The 19,599-nt window shown below is 45.6% G+C and overlaps 2 protein-coding genes across 6 annotated transcripts in view; one reads left to right on the top strand and one right to left on the bottom strand.

Annotated features, from left to right (window-relative positions):
* Positions 1–14,305, top strand: part of LOC108164876 (limbic system-associated membrane protein) — a 45,403-nt gene extending 31,098 nt beyond the window's left edge. For both annotated transcript variants that reach the window (XM_033393448.1, XM_017300821.2), the window contains exons 4-9: positions 696–796; positions 3,556–3,647; positions 3,716–3,844; positions 9,556–9,675; positions 11,338–11,508; positions 11,693–14,305. In XM_033393448.1, the coding sequence (XP_033249339.1) occupies positions 696–796; positions 3,556–3,647; positions 3,716–3,844; positions 9,556–9,675; positions 11,338–11,508; positions 11,693–12,393 (1,314 nt within the window). In that variant the 3' untranslated portion in view covers positions 12,394–14,305. The remainder of the gene's footprint in view (positions 1–695; positions 797–3,555; positions 3,648–3,715; positions 3,845–9,555; positions 9,676–11,337; positions 11,509–11,692) is intronic.
* Positions 8,776–11,154, bottom strand: LOC108164877. 4 transcript variants are annotated; one of them, XM_017300824.2, is made up of 3 exons: positions 11,114–11,132; positions 10,979–11,041; positions 8,776–9,421 (listed from the first exon to the last, which is right to left on the bottom strand). In XM_017300824.2, the coding sequence occupies exons 2-3, from the start codon at positions 10,980–10,982 to the stop codon at positions 8,925–8,927; spliced, it is 501 nt and encodes a 166-aa protein (XP_017156313.1). In that variant the 5' UTR covers positions 10,983–11,041; positions 11,114–11,132; the 3' UTR covers positions 8,776–8,924. The 4 variants fall into 4 exon arrangements, with proteins under 4 accessions (XP_017156313.1, XP_017156312.1, XP_017156314.1 ...); XM_017300823.2 differs by having other exon boundaries at positions 10,979–11,154; XM_017300825.2 differs by lacking the exons at positions 10,979–11,041; positions 11,114–11,132 and adding an exon at positions 10,410–10,511.
* Positions 14,306–19,599: the final 5,294 nt, after the last annotated feature.

The raw sequence follows: 19,599 nt of genomic DNA, 5'->3' as shown, positions 1-19,599 counted from the left end.
GTACACGTACACGTACACCCTTACCCTCAAGACCACCCCCACCGCCACCCGTACATCGCTATGTGTGTGTCCGCTCACACGTACACTCATGTGTCCAGCCAAGTGAAGTTTATGGTGCCAATAAAATGTATTTCATGCTTCCTTAATTTTTATTTGCACTTTTACGCTTTTCATAAGAACAGCAAGAACAACACAGCGCAAGTACAGTGGAAACACGACGGAGATTCGACGGGTCAAAGTGCACTGTGTGTACACACATGTACATGAACTGTGTGTGTGTGTGTGTGTGTGTGTGCCACTAGCCCTGTGGCATAAACGTTCTCATTCTCTCCTGTCTTAAACTATTTAACGCCATTCCATTCGCTTTACCTTTACATACCCGTACCTTTGCCACCGTCCTTTATTCGGCCCCACTTTATTTTGCCAGGGACCATTTTCCCAGTCGCCGTATAAAACACTTTACCATTACTTCTGCTTTATGACCAACTTGCATAATCAGCAAATTCTCGCCGCCTCTCTCTGCCGTGAGTGGTAGTGCAGTGCGTTTGTCCCCTAGCAATTTGTGATAATTTAAGTAAGAGAAATAAAGTATTCCTACCATCCCTCCATCCTCCATCCACCATCCTCCTCCCGTTCCCATTCACTTCCGGATTCTGTTAATGTTTGTGTTTCTGTTTCATTTGGTTCATTTGCAGATAGGCTTCCTGGATGTGGTCATACCGCCGGACTTTATCAGCGAGGACACTTCATCGGATGTGATTGTGCCGGAGGGCAGTTCGGTGCGCCTGACATGTCGGTGAGTAGTATGTACCGTATGGTTTTAGCCAGCCATCAAGCCATCCACCCATCCGACTCACCACCCCCGCACACATGCAATTCATCAAGATGCTGCCTCAGAGAGTTGCACATCGATACTCGCATGTTGAGTTTTTTTAGCCTCAACTTTCCATCCAAGTCGCCTTCTCCATCTGCACTCCCAGAGTCGCATCCATTCTCCCGTCTCAATCAGCGCCGTGTAATAATGTCAGCAAATTAAGTGACACTTCATTTCTCTTGATTCCGCACTAATACACTCCACTCCCTACCAATGGCTTCTACCACTACCCTAGGGTTAACACGGATAGCGGGTAGATTAGCTGCTTTAGAGACCATCAAAGAGATAAGGACTTACGTTAGCCCCTCGTCTGGGTCTGGAGTTTTCACCATTTTCAAGGGTATTAGGAAGCTGGCTAACAGTCTCTAATTTGTGTTGGTTATTTTCTAACTGCCATGTAAGGGGCATGCGGCGCTGGTGGGGCTTGGTGTGCGTGCGGGTGTGGGTGTGATGTCGCTGTCGGTGTGGGGGCCAAGGAGTCAAAGCCAAGCCTTGGCTGTCTGCTGATTTATGAACTTGACCGCAACCACGAAGTGTTGCTCTCTTTTTTATAACGATTTAACCGCAAAATGATGAAACGATGGCGATAAGCGCGTTGCGACTGTGCCACTCTCTCTCTTTCTCTCTCTGTGTGTGTGTGTGAATGCGAGAGTGTGGAAAGCTATTAGAGACCTTGTCTGCAGACGTTATATATTTGGTTTTATTTTCTGTTTTGTTTCCCGTTCATTTTTAATACCACTTAGTGCAAATCCCTTGAAATGAATTCAACTTCAGCTTTACGCACATTAAAAGCACGGCGTAAACTTAGCCGGACAATCAGAACAAGGGTTAAGGTGCTTTAAAAACGGTAGAGTAACGGTCACAGCGAGTGGGAGAAGAGCGAAAAGTGGCGAAAGTCGTGGTGATGCTGCGGCATAGACTTCGAGAGGAAAGCGCCTTCTGATCACAGAGGGAGAGAGCAAAGCCAATTACTGTATCCAGTACCTGTGAATTGAAGAGCTGAAGTTACGGATGTTTTCCGTTACATCGAAGAACAGACTTTGCGTGATTTTGTCTTCGAAGAAACGATGGAGTAAAGGGCATAACAAGGGCTTATGTGTCCCACTACAAAATTATAGGCAAATGTCAAGAGCTTCCCGGGTACTTTTTACTAGCTTCTGTACTTTTTCTCTCCCATTGTGGCTTAGTAATTAGGGTTCGATACTTACTTAAACACAGCTCTTTAGTAACACCTCTCTCTCTCTCTCTCCCCCCACTGATAACACTGTTCCAGCAAGACACCACCGACCTTGGAGCTTGTCAAAAAACAAATTAATAATGAAATAAATAAATTCGCCTGTAATGCATTGGTGGTCAGGGAGGGGAGTAGGTGAATTCATATCATACTCGCACTGCTTTGAATAGCTGTAAATCAACTTTAAATGGTTTTTGCCTCTCCGTTCAGAAGGACAGCACAGCACAGTAAAGTTCAAGCGCCCTCTTCCTCTGCAAGTTCTTTCTTTCGACTATGTAAATTGCACTTAGTTTTTACTCAGAGAGATTTCAAGCAAAGCTGTTGCTGTTTCCCCCCTCCTTCCCCATCCACCATCCCACGCACACACACATTCAATCAGCCTGCGTGGGTCCTGGTCCTGGTCTTGGTCCTGTCCCGGCATGACTAAACATGTCTAAGCAACTGCTAGTGACTGCTAACTGGTAGCCAGCCAGTCGCCGCCATTGTGTTGGCCATGTGGGAGGAAGGCTTCCCCTAACACTGTGTTTGTATGTCTGTATGTCTGTGTGTGTGTGTGTGTGTTGGTTGATTTTCTTTTTAGCTATTTTGCATCTGTTTGCGGCATCATAAAAATTTACCACACCCGTGTCTGGTTCGCTGTTGAACAACTTCTGTCTTAACACGCATTTCTCTCTCGCTCCCCGCAAAAACTCGACAAAACCACTCGCACTCTTGCTGCTCTCTTCTCTCTCTCGCTCTCTCTCTTTCACTATCTATCTATCCGTTGCACCACATACTTGAGCAGGACAGGAAAGACGTAGTCGCAGTCGGCGCCTGCTGGCTTCAAGCGGTGGCTGCTCTGCTTTCCTGCTGCACTGCTTGCTTTCCACTGTCGTTGGTCTTTGAGCGCGAGAGGGAATAAAAGTTTTGATGCCCCTTGCAGAGGGTATAATGATTTTTAGCAGGTTTTTACAACGCAGAATAGAAATCATTTGTATTTGTGTTCTTGATCATCATGAGTAGAAAACAATTCGACTGATCCTTTCCACAGACTCCAAACTCTTCGTTTTTCTACAGGTAGAGACTTGACTTGAGAGTTCTCATTCAAAAAATCATCCATCAACGGCTGCCTATCGTACATCTGCCAGGGGAAAAATGGATCAGAGAAGAAAGGGTATCCAAAGGTGCGATTCTCAAAGCTAGCCTTACTCTCTTGTTTTTTCTCTCTCACTCTAACGATAACACAATGGTCTCTGGCCGTGGCTCCCACTGTATGCCGTGGCGTCGTCATATTAAATTTAATAAGCCACTGAACTTGAATATTTTCCATTTACCATTTACCATTTCCCATTTGCAGCCATTACCATTGAGTGGGCGTGGCCGAGATGGTTTATGGGCCTCGAGAAGACAATTGTTTTTGGTTTCCCCTATCCATACTAATTTGTGCTGTTCATTTTGCTGTTTGCAGAGCCCGTGGCTATCCGGAACCGATTGTCACCTGGCGGCGGGAGGACGGCAACGAGATTGTCCTCAAGGACAATGTGGGCACCAAGACACTGGGTAAGTGACGCTAGTTGTGTATTCCTGTGTGTCCTGTGCCAGCTAAACCAACAATTGCCTGCTTTCAGCGCCCTCGTTCCGCGGCGAAGTGCTGAAGCTGTCAAAGATATCACGGAACGAGATGGGCTCGTATCTGTGCATCGCCTCCAACGGGGTGCCCCCATCGGTTTCAAAGCGCATCTCGCTTAGCATACACTGTAAGTACCCAACGCTCTTTCTCCCAGTCTTTACCATCCTCCTCTCTCTCTCTCTCTGTCTCCATCTCTCTGACCGCCGTTCGTGTCCATCTCGATGCAGTGCGCCATTAATTAGAGGAGCTTGCGGTTGGTCAACTCTTTTCAGCTGCTCGCAGCAGCACGTTGAGGTTGCATCATCAGTCAGCTCTCCCCTGCTCTGCTCCACTCGAGTCGGGTCCGGGAGCCTGGGCGTTTATCTTGCGTTTAGCTCGTACACTGGCAAAAATTTGTAGGGACACGAACTGGTGTTCGGTTGATCATTGAATCGTTTGAAAGGTTTAGTCGGGTGTACTGAAGACCTATCAGGGCTAAAAATGCATACCTCCAGATGCCATAAAATAATTAATTTCAGCCACTTGAACCTTTAAGTTCCTTCGAAGAAATTCTTATGGAACTAGACCCCCTTCAGACCCCTATCTAAATGAAACTTCAAAGAATTCTTTTAAAAATCCCCACAGTTCCCGGTGCTGGTTTCTGCCAGTGCACAATGAGTCCACTCCGTCTGCGAAGATGCCCCACAGCGAAGGAAGACAGAAGGACCAAAAGAGGAAAAGGCAAAAAAGGCACAAGGCAGAAGGCAAACCCGGGGGCAGCTATGGCTCTATGCTTCTACGGCTCTATGCTCTATGTGCCGTGCTAACTCGATTGTCCTTGTTGTAATCCGTTTAAATCCTGTCACTGATACCGGGCATTACCTGCTCCTACCATCCTCCCACCTCCAGCGTTTTTGTATTTTTGTTGTTTCTGTGTATTGTGTGGGGTGTGTGTGTGTGGCTGTATTGCATGAGTGGGGCAGGTGCTTTTTGGTGGGCCACAGCTTTTTTGTCAAACTGTCTGCAGCACGTGCTGCTGGCTACTGCCTCACTGCCTTGCCTCGCCTGTGACTCTCCAGCCATGTGGCAGTTCACTCAATCACCGAGGCAGCTGCAGACGGGGGGCGGGCGGCAACGGAGGAGACCGTGGCATCCACTGCGTTTGTTTGCTCTGCCACCTCCCTTCCACCATCCTGTAACTCCCTTGTTTATTTTTCTTTTTTTTGCTTTTGTTTTTTTTTTTAGCTCGTTTACCACTGCAGCAAAAGCCTGCCCCCACTCTCCCCATATGCCCCATATCACTCGGTCCACGGAGGTGGCAAAATCACGCCTTTTAACATTTTGACATTGTGTTAATGTGGTCTTTAAGTGGCACTTGGTCTAGGGGATCGCTGCTGCTGTGGAGAAACTTTAACCCCTGAATGAAGGAGGGCTTATTGCTACCCAAATGGGTCTCACTTCTAATTGATTTAGCCAATGGAGAAGCCAGAGCTTTCTGGCTCATGAAACAATAATATTAAATTCTTTTTTTTGAATAGTCGGGAATAGTCGGCCTTGATTCCAGAGGAACTTGCATTTAAATATCGACTTATTTATGGCTTGTGGATTGGGAGAGTATTGCCTATATCCCATGCGCCCGACAACCTTCTGCTTATAACACGGCTACCCTTTGGCGCACGATACTAGAATTACTGGTTAACAGTTATCTTCGAGTAGCAGATACTCCTCAGAAGGAGTACCTCTAAGGGGGTGAGGGCGGAGGGTCTCCACCTAGCGAAACTTTTTGATCAACTCGAGTTGCGCATCGCTTCTTTCTTTCACCTTCTGTCCATTCCATTAGAGTGTGTTCCTCCGTCACTCCGTCGTTTCGCCCTTTCGTCCGTCCGTGAGTCCTGCGTGTTTCGTGCTGCGTGTTTACTTTTCCTGTTGCCATTTTGCAACAACTTCCTTCGCAATTTGTTTGCGAAAGAGTTGCCAGAGCCACAGCCACAGCCACCTCCTCCCCGTTTCCCCGTTGTCACGTTGCCCCCGTTTTTCTTCTCGGAAACTTTTGCGGAGTCAGTTGCAAGAGCAGATTGCCACAGCTTCTTGGGGGGGGGGGCTGGGGCTACTGCTGCAGTGTCGCTGGCTGATAAAGCAAACAGCTTGCCACGCGCCACGCGCCGCATGCCGCATGCCGTATGCCATATTTTCCTCGACCCACTTCCGCTGCAAATTCTCTTTCCGCTGCCGCCTTATTAGGCGCTTCCCCTAGCTGTTGCCTCATTCCGCCTCCACTTTTCTGAGATGCTTAATTAGTTGCACCTATGGGAAGTGCGGCAGGAAGAGACGGCGTGCCACATGCAGCCGGCAACCATCTTAACCAGGCCGGAATCGCAGACTTCCTGTCGCTCTGGCCTTGCCAGAGCGCCTCTCGGAGGATTGGTCACGAGGCACGTTCATCGCTGCAGGTCCACCCACCACCCCACCGCGTAATGCGGCATAAATCGAACACACAAAATAAACGCTGCAAAATGAGACAAAAATCACGTACGTGCCACAAGCGGATGCCACAAGCAAACAAAAAACCCCACCAAAGAAGAAAATTCAGCCATGCAAGGCGTTGATGTGGCACAAAAAAGTGTAACGGACAGCCCCAGCCACTTGGATCATCTCCATCAAACCATCAAACTGAAACACTCAGGCACAGTACGCCTCGATGGATTTCGATGGGTGGAAAGGTTCCCTAGATGCCTTCACCTTTGTGGCACTCGGCACTCACTCCCTTCTGGTGTGTAGATCCCTTCTACGAGCAAGGACTACTCGCATCTCTCGTGTAGCGCTATTATCTTTCAATCAGACTCTTGACACATCTCTTTCAGATATTGGAACTTCTCCTTCTGTACTATATAGGTAGCTCTGTACCATCCCGAAGAGGGAGATGTTCTTATTGTTATCTTTACTCCAAAAATCACAGATTTGCAAATACTGAACGCTGCAGTTCAGACAAGTAAAGTCAGTGCCAACAGAGATCCCAACAAAATCCTTCAATTGAACTTTCTTGGGTCGAAAAAGTGTTCCCCTCTCTATGGGAGTAGAGTTTTGCATAGCTGTGGAATGCCCCAAAATAGCTGTGGATATAAACCATTTAAATACAGTGCGTTTCATCATAATTGAGACAGTAGAAACGGGGAAAACAAAACAAGCTGCAAGCATTATGTGTTACTTACACTGCTGAAACGCTCTGTATAGGCCATCTATCATGGGCCCAGCACACGCACCTCCGCCTGAATGAGTTCCGAATTTTTGTCACCTTCAACTCAAGCCCCAGCGTCTCTCTCTGCATCGCCAGTCCTGCTGCAACAATTGCCGAAAATGTGCTTCATGTGGATGCTGCAAGGCTGCCAGGCTAGAAGGCGGGCAGTGCTTTGCTGCATTGTAGAGTGGCGGCAGGCAGGCAGTGCCAGGCAGCTGACGACGTCATTAGTGCATATTTGTGGCTTTGTTTGCCACAAAACTGAGCGGACTCTGAAGCACCGGCATCGACATGGGGGTCCCGAACTGGCCCGGGCCAGTCCGATGCAAAGGCAGGTAGGAACATGCTCAGAATAATCATTGCAAAATTTCAAATCGCCAAGCGAAAGTGCCGAGGGAACTGAGGGACCCAAATCCTCTATTCCTATCCCTATCCCTAACCCCTTCTCTGGGAGTTCCACAAAATTCACTGAGGATAGACCCAGAATGTGGCAGCTCCATGCGTGTGTTCGTGTGCATGTGCGTTTGGATTAAAGTAGAGGCAGTCAACCAGCACGTATGCCTGGTCAAGCTAGCCTAGCCCTATCCCCTGCCTCTCCTCCCACCAGCGGACGGTGGATAAAGACTTCTCTCATGGTCAGGAGATGGCTGTGTGGCGCAGGGCCAGTGTATTTCAGCTTTGGAGCCACGTTCCTTGTGTGGCAGGCGCTATTATTGAGGAGTGATCGGATCGGGAATGCGGCTACCAAAAACAGAAATGGAAGGAATATCCATAGATCCCTTGAAAGCCTCTGAAAAACAGTAGTGATTTCTCCACCACGCATCATTGGGGATCCCCGAAACAACGTTAAGGGATTTCCTCGCATGCCCAGACAGAATTGAAGTTATTAAACCCTAACCAAACCCAACCACCAGAAGCGATAGATAGTTGATGGATAAGACAGAACGCACTCGGCCATGGAAATCAATTAAAATCGTTCCAACTTGCAAAACTCTCCACACACACACGGACACACGGACAGGCGGAGAGGCGGGGAACCGGCCACACGTACAGGACACGGAGTACACTCTGTGGAAGTTTCATTGTTGGAGCTGCAATCAACTATCAATGAACATGGCCACAAATGTCTCAACATGGATAGAAAGGGAGCTCTCGAGAGCTGTAGAGCTGGCGTGCTAGAGAGAGGGAGCCGCCTCAGAGATAGACGGAGACAATATGCAATCTGTAAGCTGCCCAGAATTTGAGGGGGTTTGAGGTAGGAGGAGCTGGCGTTTGGGCAGCTTTTGGCAGGTTTTACAAAACCACCAATTTTGGTTATAGCCGGCCGAATGCCTCTCCATCTTGCTATCCTCCTCTGTCTCTGACTCTTGCACCTGCGAGAGAGGGAGAGGTGAGAGGCTAAGTGACAATAAATACGAAAGTTGGGCCATTGGGCAAAAGAGTTGTCAATTCACCGTCCGACGCTGCCTGAACTGCATTCTGATGAGCCCCAACAGCAGCAGCAACAGCAGCAGCAACAACAGCAACAACAACAGCATCAGGAGTGGCATTAGAGCCAGCCACACACCATCAAATTATGCTACACTCAATTGGCCCTCAAGTTCGTTGGCTTTCCTCTGGGGGCAGACGGAGACTGAGAAGTCGTTGCACAAATTGGACTTTAAGATGTCTCATCTCCAACAGAAGAACATTGAATACCGGGATGACCATTTGTGGACTGTCAGACAAGGAAAGAACATGCTGTCTTATTTCTTCAAAGTAAAGAATCTCAAATCCACGGATCCACGGCCTTCCATTGAGGTACCCGTATAATCGGTAATATCTTCGTGGCAAAAACCCAAACATTCACACTGTGCAGAATTTATTTTGGATTCAACGATTTGTACAGGTCGTTTACAGATTAGATTTCGATAAAAACTTGAGGTGAGCGGTGGCAGCTGTACTGCCCTCTAGGCCCACCGCCCACCGGCTCGCCACCTCCCAAAAATCGTATCTAACGTGGGAAAGAGGTAATGCTCAGGTGGCGAACACCCTGGTTATTGTAATGATCAAAGATGTTGTGCATATTCCGGATGTTAGGCCTTGCCCCGTGGGGGTAGAACATGATAGCAGCTGCGACGTTCTGATGCATGATACCGTCTCCAGAAGCTTGTACATCGTACTCTAGTTGACCATCATCTGACGGTTCCATCCCGGGAGCAGCGGCCTCATCTGACTTGTCCACTTGTTCATTTCCAGTTTCATCGGGTCGCGAGACATCAACAGCTACACCGCGGCCTTGACCGCGTCTGCCGCGACCCCGCTTGATGCCGTTCATTCTAGTCAGTCCAAAAAAGATGAAGGCGACTGTGGTGGTGACGCCCACGGTGAGCAGGACTTCTTTCGGGGGTATGAAATCACTCAATACAGCTATTTTTTTGGCAAACAATAGTCCTGTTGCCTTGAGCGCTCCGCCAATGGTTGCAAGTTTGAATTCAATTATTGTGGGAGCTGGGAGATGGGGAGATGGGATTTAGTGGGGGGGGGGGAATATATGTACATACTCTTATGCTTTTATTTAGCCGTCTTCCTAACTCTGTTTTAATGCCCCACGTGTGGGGCGACCTGACGTTGTGTCGTTGCAGTTCATCCAGTCATCCAAGTACCAAATCAATTAGTCGGCGCACCACTTGGCACTGATGTTCAAATCGAGTGTCACGTTGAGGCCTCGCCCAAATCAATTAACTACTGGATTAAGGACACGGGTAAGTCTGTGTCTGTGTATGTGTGTGTGTGTGTGTGCATGTCCCTGTCCCGAGCTGTCTGCATATCCCTATGCTCGCATGGATACATACATCTATGCAGATGTCGGGCCCAGGACGAACGCATCATTACTTCAACATCGAATCGAATCGAATCGTTTGGCATTGTCATTAGTCAGTTGTCAGATTGTGGCACGTTCGTCCGTTCAGGTTCCAGGCTCCAGGTGGCGGTATGTCGGTTTGATGCCTGCCCTGGCGCTGCGACTGCAACTGGGACTGGGCCTTGGACTGGCGATGGGTTGGTTTCGGTTTTCGGGGTCTATTGGTTTATTCTTTTTCTACTTTTGACAGTGCTTAGAGTTACGGCGTGTGGGAGTTCCAGTCCAGTCATTAGGCTCCCAAAAATATTAAAGGACCAGGCCGCGAAACGGATTGCAGAATTTACAATACTTTCGGGATGTTATGCCTAAAAAGAGCAACGGAAGGGGGCAAAAAGAAATCTGAAAAGTAGAGGACATTAGAAGATAATGTCCGAAGAAACCACAACGACAGACTCCCGAAATAAAAGAGGTGGACAGTAGACGACACCTTCGGACGGCACAGGACTCATGAATAAAGGCACAAGGATAGCGAATACCTAGCAGCGGACAAGCGACAATACCCAATAGCGATCCTACATAGTCCATGCATACGCGAGGATTCACACTCACATTCACTTCCACTTAACTTTTACTCACCCATAATCGAACCGACTATATATGTTGAAATTCTATTTGCTGGAAAATATTCTGTTCAAAATTACATTATGTACTAAACGAAACACAATCGAAAGTGATCTCTGGCTGTACTTCAACGGCTAGGGCAGTACCTCCTAGTGTTTTAGAATTCGGATAAAATTTCAGAATATGAATGATTATAGGCAGTGTGCAGTTTAATGTCATTTTGATTATGCCAAATCAGAGGAAATCATAAGCGAGCTAAACGCTAACAAAGGACATTGGGGTATACGGAAATCTATAGGAAATCCTAAAGAGCCACGGCCACAAAGAACTATGTACATAAGAGCAAGATGACAGTATCATGGGATAGGCCACAACATAGCTTAGTAACAACATAACTTAGTGGGAGAAAGAAGATCTAGCTAGACACAGGTTGGGAGTGGATGGAAGTAACTATCGCGAATAGCAGAGATCAGCTAGAGAGAGCACGGAGTAATACGAGAAAGTCCGGACACTCCGAACTAGTTTCTCTATGAGTCAGTGTCCGAACCACACTTAATATTCGATTTAACTTGACTTTTACTCACCCATGATCTTGCTGGAGCCAAATAGATACGGTGGACAGTTGTAATCGGATTAAACAATTTTTACTGACAAATATATTTTATAAGAAATTTTTGAATCACAATATTTTGTTAGACAAAAGATATGTATTTCCTTACAGGTTGAGAGACAGCTAGATACTAATACTGATATCTCTGGCTTTACAAAGGAGACTGACAAATGCCAGTGTTCAGGGTCACAGCCTGCCTAGTGTTTCAGAATTCGTTTTGTGATTTTGTTCCAGTGATAAGAGATCCGTATTCGTTGAGTTTTCCGTATTCTTTTGCCGTGAAATATATATGCCTATTGTTTGCTGATTTTCTGTTTGGCACGATATCCACAGGTGAGATGATTGTCACCTCCGGCAAGTACCACGTACAGGAGAGTTCCCAGTCCATGTACGAGACGAAGATGTCGATGATTGTGCGCAAGTTCCAGAAGGACGATGTTGGCTCCTATCGCTGCATAGCCAAGAACTCTCTCGGCGAGGTCGACAGCAGCATACGTCTATATGGTAGGTGCTCCTTTCCGTTCCGTTCCTTTCCTTTCTTCCCCTTTCCATTTCCATTTCTCTCCTCCCGGCCGATGAGGGCCATAAAAGCTATACATACGTATCTGGGATGTATTCGCACCTTTGTTTCAATTACATTTTCTGGTTTGTTTTCTTCTTTTTTTTGTTCATTCATCCTCTTCTTCAGAAATCCCCGGTCCGAATCGTAATAAAAATCCCTTGAACGGAAAGGGCAACGGCGGCGGAGGCGGAGGCGGTGGCGGTGGCGGAGGCGGCGGCTTGGATGCGGATGCCAATGACATTTTAAAACAGAAACAACAAGTCAAAGTCACATACCAGCCGGACGACGAGGAGCTGCAGTACGGTTCCGCCGAGGATTTCGATGGCGATGGGGAGGGCCTGACGCCGTTATCGCCTCACGTTTACTACACCAGCGGCAATAAACCGCCCACACATAAGCCTGGCAACTCTGGCGGCGGCGGTGGCAATCAGCATCAGCATCAACATCAACAGCACCACCATCACCATCACCACCAGCAGCAGCAGAATGGCGGAGGAACTGGCGTCGGTGGTGTCGGAGGAGCGCCAGGTGGAGGTGCCGATTTGGGCATCACACGTAAGCCGCCTCCCTATTACGGCGGCAACACAGAGGTGCGCGGCCCCATCGACAACAACAACGGAATGAGCTCCGGCGGTGCCGGGCTTCGCGGCTTCGGCTTCGGAATCGGCTTTCCCTTCCGCATACCCTCCCAACCGAGCCTCAGTCCCATCAGCTGGCTGACCCATCAGGAGGCATGGCACCATCCGCATTGGTGGCACTGTCGACAGCCGCTCTTAATGGGTTTGTCGGCCGTGTCCGGTTTACTCCTCACGCTCTGCCTCTTATAATACCCAGTCTAACGGACTCGCACATCCCGCACACAGGACACAGGACCCACTCCCACACGCGGACAGAGACAAATACTCGTACACATGTTGTAGTAGCAAATGTTAAATTGTTTATAACAAAAACACACACACACACACACACACACACACACAGAACTGGACATATGGAACGGAGCAGAGCGGAGTGGTAGCCAAAAATATTGTATCGATATTTAGAGAATGTACTTTCTATGATAGTTATTATTACCAGAATTGCGTTTTGCACGGAATCAAAGTACTGTCTCTCAGTAGCTACATATGTGCATATGTATATGGGAGTGCTCGTAATACTCATGCAACACCCAGTAATCCCCCAGTGCTCCACTCTACTGGGTACTCCTGTATCTGTATTTGTATTTGTATTTGTGTGTGTGCAAATCGCGCAGGAAAAAAGGCCTAAGAACATGAATTTCATTTTCCTTTTTCTCTTTTTTTTGTGTTTTTTTTTTTATTTTTCTTGGTTTTCTCATTAAATCTTTTTTGCCGTGAAATTTCCAATTGCCGAAACACATTTTTTGCACATCCAAATAACTTTCCAAAAAGGTCAATTAATATCACAAACCAAAACGGAATTACACAACAAATACAGAAAAAAAAACAAAACAAAAAACTTTTGATTTAAAAGCAAATTCTTTTTGTTTTCCTTTTTTTTCTTTTCTTTTTTTGTTTATTGTGCAGATTTTTGTTCATTTGTTAAGTTTGATTGACATTCCATCAAGTACAGAAGGGGATTTCTTCAGGAAGGTGGGTTGAATGGGGAACGGGGAATGGGGATGGTGGAGTAGGGTAGTATTAAACAGATGGTTCATTGGAGAGGATCTTAAGGGGGGTTCATTGGAGAGAGTCTCTAGGAGGGAATGGAAACCATTGGAAAGAAAACTTTATAAAAACCTTCTGGCATACCCTAGAGTATGGGAAGTCTCGAACTTAACTCGACCCCTACCCACACATGGGCACATTTTCCATGTTTTTTGTAATCCACTTTTGAAGGATTTAATAATTGTGGTTTCCTCCATTTGTCTCCTGCTTCCGCTTTCGAGTTGCTCTGAAATAATTAAATTTCGCATGTTTATGCAAATTATTTGCACACACTGTTAACCCCTTAAGCCCCTTAAGCCAGGACCACACACCATGCCACATCTTAGCCCTCTGTCGTCCCCTCTGAGCAACTATATCTTGGTGTTCGTCAAACTTTTGGTTTTTTTTCTTTTTATTTGGTTTTTGTTGTTTTTTTTGGTGGTTCTTGCTCTGAAGCTCAGGCAACATCTTTAGCCAGTTCGTAGACTTGTCTTTGCAGCTGTGTGGGTGAGAGAGTTTATCTGTGTGTGCGTGTGTCTGTGTTCCGAGTGGGTGTTGCAGCTGTGGCAGAGCCAAAGGCACAGGGCACAAGTTGCGGACACAGATACACTCTGCAACTGCTGTCAGTTTTGTTGGTTGCATTTTGCTTTTGATGAATTACTTGCATGTCAGTTAACCACACACAAATATACACACCTACACACATATATGCATATGTATACATACGTATATATACACATGTCTGTTTGTATGCTTGGGCCACTTTTTAATGAAATGAAAACTTTTTGGCAAAGTGAATTTCATTGTAAGCAGCAGCAGCAGCAGCAGCAGGAACAGAACAGCATCAGACCTCCCCATCTCAGTGGCTCCAGCTCTCTTCAAGAACTTGCAGCTAAAGAAAAAAGCACTGCCTCTCCTGCCCCCTCCTGAGAGGCAGCAAATATACAAAACCGCCAAAAGCTGCCACTGATGATGATAATAAGACGCTGACAACCGCAGCAGCAGCAGCAGCAGCAGCAGAAAGCAGCAACAACCCAAAGAAACATGTCAACGGCAACATGCAGAGGGAGTGAGGGTGGAGTGGGTTTTTTTTTTTTTGGGGGGGGGGGGGTTGGGTAGGTGGGGGGTGGCACGTTGACACAAGTGTTTCAAATTACACAGACGACGACGGCAGCCAACAACAGCAGCAGCCGCAGCAGCAGCAGCAGCATCGGGAACTAGTGAAGCGCCTGCAACACTTTTATTGTGGTTGTCGTTGGTGTATCTCGTTGTGTAGCTTATGGTGTTGTTTGTGTTGGTGTAGTTCTGGGGTTACTCTTATTTTTTGTTGTTGTTGTTATTATTTCTGCTGCTACTGCTGCTGCTCTTTCCTTTGCTGATACTCCAATCGCTGCTGTCTGCTATTGATGATGATGGTAATATTGGTACTGTAAATCGTTGGTGTATCAAATATTTGGTAGTGCTGATAACGTGGCTGTTGGCGAATACCCATGTCTACAAGTCTATAGAAATTGTCAGTTTGATCAAGATCACACTTCGGCAGGTGGCTAAAAGCTAGAACTTATAGGCGAGGCGTGCTCTGGACTACTCTGCTCTTCGATGCAGAATACTCAGACTCACTTTACTTGGATCACAGATACATCATAATACATTTCCAATGGATGGTCTTTCGCCAAAAGGCATTTTACAGTAGTTTAATGGAAGATGTTTCTCTTGCCACTTCTAACTGATAGTATTTCTGGTGTTTCTGTTGCAACTTCCATTGCTGCTGCCCCTGCAGGGCCTTTTGGCCTCATCTCTGTATTGCCTGATGCTTCTATTGTGTGTAGTTGTTGCTGCATTTGCTGCATTGCTCTTCTGTTGCTGCCACTTGGCTGCTGCCTGTTAGCTCGCAGCTCTTTTGTACTGCTCTTGTTGTCCCATTGTTGTATGCCGTGAATATCACAACAAATACGACTACTTGCCACATCATACGCGTACATACATGCACACATGTTCGAGCAATAATAGCACCCAAGCACCCATACATGGATACTCACACACAGCCAAATACTCATACATACCCATACTCATACTCAGTTACATATTATGGTTATGGAGCCGCTTTCGAGTTGTTTTTTGGGGCTTTCCGCGACACTTGTAATCAAGTTTCGAGAGCATGCCACGAGAATGCCAGTATCCCAGTATCCCAGTATCCCAGTGCGTGTTGCCTACTTTTGTGCGGCACAGTGCCCATGTTGCGAGTGTAAGCGAGTGGCAAAAAGGAGTTCCTTCTCTAGTGGCAAGTGTGTCGGGTGGGGGAATGGATGGCGGACCACCGCTTAATTGCTCTATTTGATGCTTTCAAATTGTATTTTAATTTCGCATTCCCTCCTTTTTATCATACTTATGTTGTGTTCTGTTGTGCTGTGTTATGTTGTGCCTGCTGTCTTTAAGTTGCTTTTGTTTTGGGAAAGAGGAGAATATGAGGCTTGGAAAAGGAGAAAAGGTTCTTAATGAAGATCCCCCACTTTTGATACTCTTCCCACAATGCCAATTTGTGGGTATATAAAGCCAAAACGAATCGGAGTGGGGGCCCATACATACATACATCTATGATAGATCAGGTTTTTCTGTCTTTGATTTCTCTTTATCTCAATCTTTCAGTGTACAGTACGGTCTCTTTGGGGACTTCCTCGCCTATAGAAATTTTCAAGAAGCCAGACTTCCACCCATGTCATCCTTCTGTGTTTGTGACTCTGGATCTATGGCAATCTTCTTACATTTCCTATCCCTCTGAATATATCGTTTTTGCTTAATTTCCATCTATCTATCGATGTATCCCCCTTCGTGGCATATTTTCCCTACCTATTTTTCATTTAAATTCCTTCTGGCTAGTGCTCTTTACCTTTCGGCTAAAGAGTATCTCCTGGCTTATATCCTTATAACCTGCTGCTTATATCCACTTGCTTCATCATCTTTGAGCGATTCTTTTTCTTTTTTGTTGCCTTTCTTTTTTCTGTTCCACTGCGGCTTCTCCGTGTTATGCAGTGTGGCAGCAAACTTGTATCTATTTAAATTTTGTGTGTGGCAACATGTTTATTTTATAACCTCAAGGCAGCCCTGAAACGGTGGCTGGGTGGTGGTGTGGGCGTGCCAGAGGATGCTTCATGTTTGACGGAAGTTTAATTGAATACACCGCTTACTTCTCTGGAGAGGGATGTGGGATGTGGGATGTGGGATGGCATGGCGATGGTGCATGTACTTGTGTGCGTGTGTTGGCCGCAAAACATTTGCCGCATGTAGTGCTGTTGGAGGCATTGGTGGCCGTGTAGAGTGGGGTGGGAGGGGGAGGGGGCAGGACACAGCAGCTCGCTAAAAACAAATGGCAATCAAGTTGAATTGTTACACACACAGAAAGAGACAGACAGTGGCAGAGGGAGACGGACATACATACACGCGCTGGCAGAAATTTACTCAACTTTTTTGATTTAATAATGAAATGAGTTTGTGTGCGTGTGTGTGTGTGTATGAATGGGCATGTGTGAGTGGTTGCATCTGTGAGTGTGTGTGTATGTGTGCATCCATGTAAATGGTCTTCGCTTTGTAATGTCTCAATGGCTGACAAGCAACAGCTGCTCAACAGCAACAGCCGCCCCGCCTCGCCTTCACTTGCATCTTTGGCTTCCAGCAGTAATCTTTCCATCAGTGGATGACTGCCAGCAAAATAAAATTAAACAAATACAAGATAACAAGCCACTCCAGCAGTGCAGAGCAGCAGCAGTAGCAGCAGCAGCAGCAGCATAACAGAGCAGAATAGAGAATATAACTGAGCAGAATCCAGAATCAGCAAAGCCGAAATTCAATTACAGCTGCTTCAGGTTGTTGCATGTGTCCACTGTGCATGTGGAGCACTTGAGAATGCAGCCCGGCCGAAGGACACTTGACGCTGGACCCAAGTCTCGACCTTATTCGACCCCTGGCGGGGGAGGCAGAGGGGTGCTCACTCTGGCCATCTGCAGCATGCCTTGCCACATGCTTGAATTGATTTAATTGAAATTTTATTTGGATTCATCTCGAGCTTGAGCTTGGGATGCCATTGTGCAACAGTTGTCTCAGTTTGGGGTTTGAGTTCGGGGTTCGGGTTTCGGGTTTCGGGGGGCAGGCAGCCTTTGACACTGTCTCATTGTTCATTTGTTGCAATTTTAATTAAGAGCTGCTCCCCTCTCTTTCTCTGTCTCTCCCTCTCTGTGTGTGTGTGTGTGTGTGCAGCAATTATATAATAACAATAAAATCAAATCTAGACACAAGCAAGCAACCAAACCATCTAAAAATCTATCCACTGGCCATCCCCCCCATATATATATACCCGAACATAAAATACTACATATACATACATACATGCATATATATATATAAATATATATGTATGTACATATATATTCACGGATAAATATAAAGTGTTTGTTTCTGTTCCTGTATAAAGCTTAATATCCAGGGGAAAAGCTGGAAAGAACATTTGTAAAAACTGATGAGGAAATTATTAATAAATTACATATATAGAAATTTAATCCATTGAAGGTTGTTCATATGCTCAGCGGGCGCTTGATAGATGTATATGTATAATGAATACCCCCCAACCTACCCCCCACACACACACATGCTCAAATACTCGTACACACGCGTCTGTGTATCTCTAACCAATCTCAGTGTCTCTATATGGTACTGGTACTTACATATATCAAAATGGGAATAAAACAAAAATCAACAATAATATTATGTGCCATTATTAGCAGACCTAAAGCTGAATAAAATATCATTCAAAACAAAACAAACAAAAAACATAAGAAAAAGAAATTAAAGCTATAGAAAATTCGTATAGAAAATGAAATTTCCTTTAAGCATTCCAGAGTAGAGTATTGTTTTGTGTGACATTCTGTATATATGGTTTTTGTTGGAGATGATATCTAGATCTATATCTATATGGAGTATAACTATACGATGTACGAACCTTTGGTTACACGCCTTTTTTGTTGCTCCCAGTTTCTCTTTAGTGTAAGAATGTACATATATAAGAAAGTTGATTAGAAAAAAACCATCTCAAAATTGTATATAGCCGGTGAAGCGATTTCATTTATAGTTAAAATAATGATCATCGATACAATATCGATTATTTATCGATCGAAATAAAGATAAACCATAATACAAAAAATGTATGTAGACCAGATCTGCGAAGATTTAAGGATCTTCAACAAAAGTTTACCCAAAACTGAAGCTTAATCAAAGTTCACGATAATCCCAAGTCCCCTCCCCCCCTTCCCACAAAAAAAAAGCAAAGAAGAGGAAAATAAATATATGTATGGACATATATCTACGAGTATAAATCGTATAAAGTATAACTTATATATATATGTAATAACGAAACACGAATATATACAACCACAAAGGAAATTATATATATAAAATTATATATATATATATATACATACTATATATATATATATATATGGTAAACGAACAAATTCTACAAATAAAGGACAAAAATATATTTATTAAAATTAATCAGAAAGTTTAAATTGCGTGGACTACTGGGAGTGGGGAGACGGTGATGGGGGATGGGGGGGTGTATATCTGCACAAGTCAAAGTTTGGATCGAGAGTTGTAAAAGCAAAATCTGCATATGGCGAAGGGATGGGGGGCTGGTCTGTTTTTGGGGGCATACAACAGACAAGACAACAAGTCCAAGCAGCTGCACCAACAACAAATTTCCCAAACTCTCTCTTATACCCGCCTTCATCTGCATCTGCATCTCCTTCTCCATCTGCATCTCTCACTCAGAGACCGGATATCCGTTTCTGCGCCAAAGCGGAAGTTGTTGTGAAAATAACACAGCAAATAACTTTTGCCACCGCAATGAGCACTGAGCCTGCACCGCCCCCTCTCCCTCTGCCCTCTGCCCTCAATACCTATATATCCTGCCTCCATTTCATTCAGAAACTACTACAAATTTCTCACACTCCCACACACACACACACACACACACACGCACACACACAGACGACTTATACGAATACGAATAGAAGGATGATGCTGCATGACATTTATCGCAAATTACGTAATAATACTCGGGGAAAAAACGTCACTGAAACCCCGCCTGTCAGCCCGTCCTTTTCCCGCTAACCGCTAAGCCACTTTTCCCACCCGTCAACCTCTTATTTTGCCTCTTTTTAACTCAGGGAATGAGCATTACATTATGATGAGGAATATTCGTAATGCAGGATGAAGCCGCGAGGAAAAAGAATAAGTGTAAGAGCTTAAATGTAGAGCGGAAGGGATACGAATAGTGCGACTAGAAGAAGGAAAGGGTAATTCGATAGCCTTGATAGATCA

This window comes from Drosophila miranda, chromosome XL, assembly GCF_003369915.1.
Source record: "Drosophila miranda strain MSH22 chromosome XL, D.miranda_PacBio2.1, whole genome shotgun sequence".
Lineage (NCBI taxonomy): Eukaryota > Metazoa > Arthropoda > Insecta > Diptera > Drosophilidae > Drosophila > Drosophila miranda.
The sequence above is the reverse complement of the archived record's forward strand: the minus strand, read 5'-3'. Positions and strand labels throughout refer to the sequence as shown.